The sequence below is a fragment of the Miscanthus floridulus genome, chromosome 10 (assembly GCF_019320115.1).
Source record: "Miscanthus floridulus cultivar M001 chromosome 10, ASM1932011v1, whole genome shotgun sequence".
Lineage (NCBI taxonomy): Eukaryota > Viridiplantae > Streptophyta > Magnoliopsida > Poales > Poaceae > Miscanthus > Miscanthus floridulus.
The window spans coordinates 6301252-6310963 of record NC_089589.1 but is presented as its reverse complement, the minus strand read 5'-3'; the positions used below and the strand labels follow the sequence as shown (position 1 = coordinate 6310963).

Genomic DNA, 9712 nt, shown 5'->3' with positions numbered 1-9712 from the left:
CAGATTTTACACTTCGCCGACATTTATATATGGCTCAACGTTTTCACCTTACAGTCCAATTAGAATGCAACTGCCAGTCTACCAGATGGCTGGATGATGGAACACTTGAAATTCGGTTGGTTCTTGTGTGGTGTTGCCTTCAGTGGATGTCATTCAGGACCCGGGGGTTTCTTTGCTGTTGGTTTGTTCAAAAATATTACATCAGTTGCATACTCAAAGTAAACTCAGCAACATTCACGTATGCACATTGAGCAATCAAGCAGAACAAGGAGAAGGGTGAATTTCCCGGTTGGTTCTTTGCTGTTGTTTTTTTGTTTTGCTTTACCGTTGCATAAAGAGAAAAAGTTATAGGCAGCAGCACGATTGTCTTTACCGTTGCATATGCCTTTTGCTCTCAGTATGACCGCTGACATGGACATATGGTCACAAACTCACAACAAAATGCAAACTGAACCAAGAAATGGTGATAGCCTCGCTCTCTTCATAATCATATACCTGACAAACCACACATAAGGCAGTCCGTAATGATAATACGATAATTTATTCACATGACGAAACAAGTCATAAATTAGGCACCCCAAAAGAAAACAAAGAACTGCACCAACAGGCTACATGATTGTGTAACCTTTAAATCTTAACAATTTGAAGAACCAATGTGAACAGAAACTGTGAGCAGCAAGCTTCAGAGCATGAAGCATCCCCTCAACTCCTGGAAGAAACCGAGACAGAGCTCTCGAATGCAGACCCCATGTGGCTAATGACAAACCCATAGATCTTGCGCTTCAAGCACTCGATCTTCTCCTTGGTCCTCTCCTCCTCTGCAATCTTCCCTACTTGGTCCAACCAGTCGCTGATCTTCTTGAACTGTGAGAGGACCATCGTTATGTGGCTGCTGTGCTTTCCCTTGCTAGCGACATTCTGATCTTCGAACAGGTGGAAGCCCACATCCAGTGCCTCGTCCACAAAAGTCAGGAACCACGTATGCATCTCACGCCACAAGGACTTGGCAAGCTCAGCTGTCTCACTCATGCTCTCGGTGTTACTCCATGTGCACCTCAGTGGAGAGCTTGGTGCAACCTTAGACTGCACTTTTGCTGAAGCTCCATGTGTTAGCTTCTTCGACAGGCTTGTTCTTGGTGGTTCCACTGAAGATGCATTTGGCTTGTTGGTGCTCCTCGTCCGAGAGAAGGATCCAGTGGCACCGTTCAGCAGCTTGAGGACCTCAAGATCAGTGGCTAGTGCAGCGCCAACCCAATGCTTAGTTGATTTCTCGAAGAATTCCTCTTCAGCCCCATTGGTCACCATAGACTCAGAGATGGTCTTCCATTTGAGAGTATCCTCGTAGACAACCAGGAAAAGATCGACTGTTGGAAATGGATTGGAGACCTTTGACGAAGTGCAGATTTCAGAGAACTTGCTGTAGGCAGAAATAAACAAGATATTATCACACCACTTTTCTGCTGAACAATAGGCAGAAATAAACAAGATATTATCGCACCACTTTTCTGCTGAACGAATGCACTGGTTTTGTTTTTAGACAGGGAAAATATATGTGTCCAAATACCTTATATTCCTGATTACAGATTCAGAGACCAATGCCTCTTGCAGGGCGTTAGCTGCAGCAGTTGCTGCTAAATCTCTCCTTTCAAAAGCTTCCTGAAATTCAGTAGAAATTATATTAGAAACTCAAGTCAAGTCAGGAACACTAAATGGATACTGAGCCAATAAAATAGAGTTGCTTACCTTTCCAATTTTTGAGAGTTTATCAGGAAATGCATCCAATGGAATGCTGCCGTCAGTCCATTTAGGATCGTGAAGTATAATTTTTGGAGCTGTGGTTTTTGCCTTTACTGAGGTAGATTCTATCTTCTTACGAGGCTTTGGCCTCTCATCAACAGATGAATCGTCATTACTGGATTGTTCCGTTGTAGCATCACTTAGTCGCCTCGACATTGCTTCCTGATGATAGAGACAAAGAAGAAATGTTTACTGCACAGGCACAAAACATTCTACTATACACTACAAGGACACGGCTTTCTGTTGTACACAGGCAAAATGGGTTTATCCAACCATGCTACCTAATGATATGCAGGAAAAAAAATCAGACTCTGAACCTGAAGATGACCAATACACCATTATATATATAGGTATATGTTTGAAATTCCAAACTAACTGTAACAGTTATGATCGTCGCACCATGTGCTTGGAATTTTCTTTCAATTAATTTGTAGTCATAGCACCAATTTTGCAAATTAAGCAAACATTGCGACAGAACTGTTCACAGTACATATCTATTTGAAAATGGTTATTACTGAAAGGATCATAGTTAACCACGGTTATGATTTTCTGAGCCAACAATTAAGGTTATACAGTCACTTCATACTTCAGTTTTTTTCCCAACAATGTTTCTTTGTCTACTATCCTATCCATATCCAACACCATCTAGCTATGTCAGATCTTAATTTGCATAACCAAATCTGACCAAGGCTATGATCCTATGAATCAAGTATGCTGTTCAATGTTCATGGTTAAGTCATACTTTGGGTTTTCCCTAGCATGAATTTTGCAGTCATCCGTTTATAATCCCATCTGAGTGTACCTTGGAAGATCTTTCGTTTGAACGACAATACAACACACCCACAAATGGTATACCTTCAAGTTCAAGATCATTTTCAATTAATACGGTTATAACGCTTCAGAAAGAGTTATTTACTACTACTATTCCAGTCACAATGCAGGCAGTGATAGAATTATATTCCTCGAATTATCAGATGGTTATCTTGACAGTCTCGACAAGTACGATGTCCCAAATGTAACACAATAATGTAGTAACAGAGGATCCAGACCTGAGTCCTGAGGATGGAATCCTTGTCCACCTTGGCCTTAGACTTCATCACGGATCCTGGCGCCGCCGTCCCAAGCGAAACCGTGGGGTCGTCCCAGCTCTTCCTCCCGGGCTTCGCAGACGACCCACTCCCCAAATCCGACATCTTGGAGATCCCAGCCACCAGCACCCCAACCTTCTTCTTGCCGGTGCCTTCCCCAGACAGCCGGCGCGAGCCAGGCGACAGGGAGGTCCGCCTCCCGCCGCCGACGGCCGGAGACGCGGTGCCCCTCCTCCCTCCCGCGGGCGACGGCTGGCGGTACCTCGACGGCACAATGATCGCCGGCTCCCTCACCACCCTCCGGTTCTCCTCCCTGGCGGCGACGAGGCTCGGCACGACGCACTTGGACGGCGCCGGCGACGTGGCCCGCGGCGTGCCCCTGACCGCAGGCGAGGACGCCCGCGAGGCGCTTTTGCCCACGGAGGGAGACGACGCCCGCGACGCGGCGGGCTTGGCGGCGGGCGACGGGTCTCGCTGCTTGGACGGCGGCGCCGGGGACGAGAACCGGCGCTTGACGGGCTGCTGCGGCGCGGGGTCGGCGACGGCGTTCTTCGGACCCAGGACGGTCCGCTTGACGGCGGCGGTGTCGCTGGCGTCGGGAGCGGCGGCGGAGGAGGTGGAGCTGGAGGAGGAGGGCATGAGGGGCGGCGCGGCGTCGGCGGCGGACGCGGCGGGCTGGATGACGTAGCCGCGGGCGCAGGATGCGGGGCGGGCGACGAGCGGCTCGGGCCTGCCGACGCAGGGGAGGGCGCGGGAGGACGGCACGGTGCGGAGTCCAACCGCGCGCGGCACGGGGCGCGCGAAGCGGAGGCGGTCGAGGTGGACGAGGTGGCCGACGAGCTGCGGGCGGGCCGCGGCCAGCAGCGCGTCGGCGTCGGCGGGCGGGACCTGGACGTAGGTGCAGTGGAGGCCGTCGGAGAGGTTGAGGAGGACGCCGTTGGAGGGCGGCGCGGCGAGGAGCGGGGAGTCGGAGGTGGACGCCGTCAGCGCCGGGACCACGGCCGTCACCTGCAGCACCGGCGAGCGGTGCTCCCCCGCCACGCGATCCTCCGTGTGCATCGCCTGCAGCAGCCGCAGCAGCACCCCCTGCGTGACCGTCGCCATGGCGGGCGGGTGGAGATGGGATGGATCGAGGGATGGGATGGGCCGTGGGCGAGGAGGGATTTGGGGGGATTTGTTTGGGTGGGTGGGGTGTGGGGGGAGGGGTGCGCGCTGAGGAGGTGGAGAGAGAGATTCGGGGGCCGTGCTGTGAGTGATGGAGAGAGACGTTGGAGTTGGTTTCAAATTTCGAACGCCCCGCGTGTGGCCTGAGCGGCGGGACAGACAGGTGGGGCCGAGGAGGTATTGATAAGGTGGCCGCCGCGTCCTGGTCACTTGGTCAGTGTGACATTCTCGTTGGGCCATGATATCTAATGGGCCTAAAAGAGGATCCTTGCTGCGTTTACTTCTGAAGAAAGGCCTGAGGATTTCAGGGCCCACAACGGAATCGATGGCCTCCGCCAAAGTGGATCAAGGCGAGGCATAAGATCAAGTGATCAACAGTTGTACAGTAACTTAGCCCGAGCGTCCGGACAGACGGACGTCGCTTCCCACGGAATCGTTCGTATCTATTTATTATGAGTCTGACCGAATCGTTCTTATCCATTTGTTCTGAGCCCGACGACACAGCCGGCTCCCGGGAGCCCAGCACCAGCTCCTCCCTCTCCCTTCGATACGCCCTCACCTCACTACCACCCTCGCCCCCGAATCAAGACGAGCGAGGGCGCAGACGACCAGCAACGCGCCGGCCGTAGGGGTAGGCGGGAGTGTGGCAGCGATCATGTGGGCACTACACGCCAGGCCCCATCATCGATGATTTCGATGCGGAACAATGGGGCAAAGGCTGCGGCAGCCGTGCCGACGAGCTTTGCGCACGCTACCAGCCGCTGACACCGTCGAGCTCCACGCATGCGCCACCGAGCTGGCGAGCCTCCGTGATGGACGCTCTAGCCAGCAGGCGAGAGGAGCTTTGTGTTACGCCACCCCTCTGGTGAGTTTCCTGCGCTACTGCCGCACGAGCGAGCTCTGCGTTGGTGTAGAGCTCCGCAACGACGAGTATCCCCCCGCCCTAGCAGCAAGGTGACATTGCGTTGCAATCCCATGTTGCAAATATATGTTCCAGGTGTTTCAACTGTTTGAGATGAATGTTGCAAGTTGTTTACCTGGATGTTGCAAAAATACATCTAGATGTTGCAATACGTTTATAAAAATGTTTCATCTGTTTCAGATGTATATTGCAAGTGTTTTATCTAGATGTTGCATGTTTCAGTATATATTGCATGCGCATGTTTCAAATGTTTCAGTTGTTTTAGACGTATATTGCATTTTTGTTTCATGTTGAGTGTTTCATGTTTCAGAGGTACGTACGGAGGGGCGCAAGGATTCCTACATGTGCGCGCGAAACGGAGCACGCGCGGGCGGTAACGCCTGCGAGCAGGCGGCGCGGGTGGTCCCCGCATAGCCTTCTTCCTCGGCAGCGCAGTCGGCAGTCGGCACACACGCGCTAGGCTGGGGCTGAGAACGGGCGGTGGAGTAAAAAGCACATGCACGCAGCTGCATTCCGGCGCGCACGGACGTGGTTTCCTTTCCTACCGCCTCCTCGTGCTGTAATTTGGCGCGTTTCGCGGAAAACGTAGGTGCAAATCGGAGCGGGCGGGGCACGCAACACAGAGTAATCGCGTGCGTTCGGACGTCCGGGCACTAGCTCTACCGTTTGTTCTATCCCATATAATTTGATGCAAACTATCCTGGAGTCCTGGTATTTCGTGCGTTTGAAAAGCTTAACTAGATAATGAGTTAAGGGTATGAAATAACCAACTAATTTGCCTTGTTTATTTATGTTAGCCTTTTACTGACTTATTTATTTATTTATTTCTGGAGGGAAAAAACGAACAAAATTTGTCTTTGTGAATCAAATCTTTAACTTTTTCTGAAATTTATATAATACAAACTAAATTATTCTTTTTACTCTCGTGAGATGTGGACCTGTAATGTTGTGTGCACTTGGCATGATAGCTTAGTTCTGAATTTTGAATTGGTATAACGCCATAATAACGGTATAAGCACCCACGTTGAGATGAATTTGGTCAGGTCTAGTTCCACAGGTTACACTATAAGAATCCTGTTAATCCATGATGGAAAATTTTCGTCACGGATCACTGAAAAACCGTCGGTAAACAGCATCTGTGATGGTTTCAGAAATCATCACAGATTGAGCATCATGGATTGACATGCGTGACGGTTTGTCAAAAACCATCACGGATTAACATAAACGGTGACGGTTTTAAACCGTCACGATAGAGCCCGAGGCCTAGTTAGTCCAGCCCGAACCCATTTCCTGTGACGAAAAATAACCGTCACGAATCAATTGCCACATCAAAGATACACCAGCTCATTTGTTAACAGGCCAGAATCAAAGATGGGCCAAGTTTGGCCCAATTTTAGCCATTTTCGCATCAATTTTTCAGCCATTTTCACAAGCCCGTTTCAGCATATTGCAACCCAAATTCATCACTAATTTTTAGCCCACTTTTCAGTCCACTACTACAGCACATATAGCCCATATACACAGCCCATTTTTGAACATTCAGCCCATATACACAGCCCACACACAGCTCAAATAATTACTGTTGCAACAATATACACAGCCCACACATTAAATAAAATAATACACAGCCCACACATTAAATAAAATAACTCATATTTCCATCCAACAATATATCACATAAATTTGCAACCAACATCAGATTACAAGTATTCATCCAACAATAGTTAACATACAGAAGTGCATAAAGCCATATAGTTTACCATGGCACAAGCCAACAACACAGAATGCATAGAAGCCCAGCAGGATGCATGTAGCAGCAACAGCAAAATGCGAGCAGCAGCAACAAAATATATACCACCATGTATCGCTTAACTTGATCGAAATTGACTTGACACAAGTTAGCAGCAGCAAAATGCATCAAGTTAGCAGCACCAATAGTTACTGTTCAACTAAAAATCTGGAAGAACATGTCCAACTAAAAAAAAGACAGTTGCGGTTACAATAACAGCAGTAGCTTATTACAATAGCACCAGTAGCTTGTACCAAATTATACAAAGACAAATCTAAAAAATAGCAGCAGTAGCTTGTTACAATAGCATATGCAGCAGCATGTTACAAATAGCTTAATATGGTGGTTAATAGCAGCAGAAGCTTAATATTTTTTTTATGACAAAGGAACCTTTATTGATTAGCAGCAAGCTGCTGCAACAAGGGAGAACCACTCCTGGTTTACATCATACAAAGCCTCATGAAGAGGACATCTACAAATATGTTCGGAACTGATACATGTGAAAACAGCAAGGCTACAATTATCTGGTGAGGCTCTAAAGGCTTGGGAAGATAAAATATGCTTAATATTGTCATCACAAGAGCACAGCATGTTAAAAACACAATATTCTGTAAACTTATCCTTACATTAGAGCAGCAGCATGACAAGTAGTTGTGTTCTTACATAGCATTAGAGTTAGATTGAATTAGGAAGGGAAGAAAAACAAGTTAAGACTTGACAACATGGAGGAATTAGGACCTTAGAATTCTCATCGTCAATCAAATCTCCTTCATCTAAGCCAACTAATAATTGTTGCATATCAGAAGCTATTTTTCACTAAGCCAACTACACATATGTAGAAAATTTGGTTGTCTAATGTATAACCATTTTCCAGATTAAACATTTGGAATAAATAAGAAATAATTATACTTCAGGTGTTATAAATATGAAAATTCTAATAATCAGAGGACACGTAATACTCATTTGGCATTCTATTCCATCGCAGATACCTGTACAAAAATCTTCAAGACCTCTATTGCTGCTGCCACCAAGTTTAACTTAACATAAATCATCGCAGAGAGAAAGTACCTGTACAGAATTTATCCAAATTAGCCAATAAATCTGAAATTTACCCACAGCCGAACTGCACTACTGCTACTGTACTGAACCAAGGAAAGAAACAACTAAGCTGAAGTTAAAGGTTTTAAACTAACTAAACTGATAGCTAAAAGAACATGGTAAAACTATTACTAAGGTACCAGCATGCAACCGAGTGTGCCTGCAAGTGACAATTACCTTCACTGTTGCATTCCAAATAAGATAATCGAGTTGCTGAAAGTAACATAAACAGATCCAAACTCTGTAGTTGTAGAGCTGATCAAGGTCGAGAAAGTAGATAGCTACAGCTATTGTTGTTAAAGAATAGCTTATGTTGTTGATATGAAAATCAAGGCTGCCAGCTGCCAGAACAAATTGTTGCTCACTAACGATAGGCTGACTTGCTGCACTAGAACAAATTCAGAGCAAAAGCCAGGCACGCACTAGAGAAGAAACTACAGAGCTGTCGACAGAGACCCAGAACAACCAAGAAATCAAGAGCAGCTAAAGCTGCAGGTGCTGGTTTGCACCGAACAGCAGCTTTGAGAGAGCACGCCCAGACGCCCAACACCAGAACATACACCGGTCAGAAGCACAGAGCAAAGACAGCAGCTTGAGTGCTAGAGAAAATTGACAAACTGACCAAATCAATTCCAATTTCTCTTCTACTTAAGCTAAATTGGCACAATAAATTATGTAACAAAGAAGAAAGCATCCTCAAGCAATGCTTTTTATATACATGCCAATCATAGACTGATAATATTATGTTAGTCATTTATATTTATCTAGCAGGATTGTTTATCAAATATTCCCTTAGCATATGTGTTAAAAATAAAAGTGCAAAGGCAAACACAAGCTGCAGACATGAAGCAAACAATTGCTTTTCATAGATAAATTACTTGCTGCCTTAACTCAAACAATAGTAGCCTAAGTTCATCACTCCAATACACTAAGTCCCTACAGTTAAGAGCCATGAAAAAATGCTAACCACCTTTTCTAATGTAAAACGCACGGGCTCTAACCAGATTACTTCAAACCTAGTACCATTTTCATATAAAATAAAACTTCTATGCTGAAATCTGTCTCATGTAACCTCAACTTTTCCTGAAAACAAAAGAGCAAGTTGGATAAATACTAAATAACAGACCCTACTTAAGGTCATATAGACTATAGATGACATTATTCTTCAAATCATAAAGAAATCAACAAATTACTACTTGGAACTTCTAAGTAGCCCTACACAATTGTTACCCAATCTTTTAGGTGCCAGACAGATTAGACGGAGGAAAGTGCCTGTGCACAACAGCAATATATCAACGCCATTGCCATGAGCGCACCTAACAGCCAGCACCAACATGCCTTTTCGATTCCCCCTCTTATGGTGCACCTGCAACAAATCCAAACCGGCCCCAAGCACCACCGCTCAAATCTGACCCAAAAATCGATTGCAAGAGAACGAAGTGCTGCTCACCTGGGAGCTGATGGCCAAGAGGAGAGACGCAGGGGCCAGCCAAGGCCAAAGTAGATCAGAGCCACCACTGTCACCAGAATCCCCATGGTCGTCCCACTCAGATCCACCTGCGCGTGTTGCTGCTGCACTTCCATACGCTCTCGCCTAGGGTTTCGGTGTAGCGACCTCGGGCATGGGTGTGCGGGCGCGCAGGCGCACAACGGCAGGCCTCCGCCGCTCCGAGGGCCGGGGTGGAGCGCCGCCCTCGGCCTCCTCCATGCTGGGATGGTCGTTGTGCCAGGGGATGGCTGTGCCAGGGGAAGAGAAGGGAGGCAGCCTAGATGGGAGAGGGTTGGGAGCGGCGGCCGGCGGAGAGGAGGGGCAGCTGTTGTTAGGTTAGGCCTCTGTATATGCAAGCGGGTTTT

The 9712-nt window shown here is 47.3% G+C and overlaps 1 protein-coding gene across 1 annotated transcript; it reads right to left on the bottom strand.

Annotated features, from left to right (window-relative positions):
• Positions 1-510: 510 nt before the first annotated feature.
• On the bottom strand, positions 511-4043 carry LOC136487594 (endochitinase A-like). The gene is made up of 4 exons (XM_066484712.1): positions 2847-4043; positions 1744-1959; positions 1565-1656; positions 511-1417 (listed from the first exon to the last, which is right to left on the bottom strand). The coding sequence occupies exons 1-4, from the start codon at positions 3987-3989 to the stop codon at positions 703-705; spliced, it is 2166 nt and encodes a 721-aa protein (XP_066340809.1). The 5' UTR covers positions 3990-4043; the 3' UTR covers positions 511-702.
• Positions 4044-9712: the final 5669 nt, after the last annotated feature.

What these genes read in the sequence shown, in the direction of transcription:
- LOC136487594 (XM_066484712.1), bottom strand. Translation starts at nt 3,989, where the DNA reads ATGGCGACGGTCACGCAGGGGGTGCTGCTGCGGCTGCTGCAGGCGATG. An exon ending in ATTCCATCCTCAGGACTCAG is followed by an intron (nt 1,960 to 2,846) that starts GTCTGGATCCTC and finishes CTCTATCATCAG; the next exon opens with GAAGCAATGTCGAGGCGACT. An exon ending in TCTGTAATCAGGAATATAAG is followed by an intron (nt 1,418 to 1,564) that starts GTATTTGGACAC and finishes TTCTGCCTACAG; the next exon opens with CAAGTTCTCTGAAATCTGCA.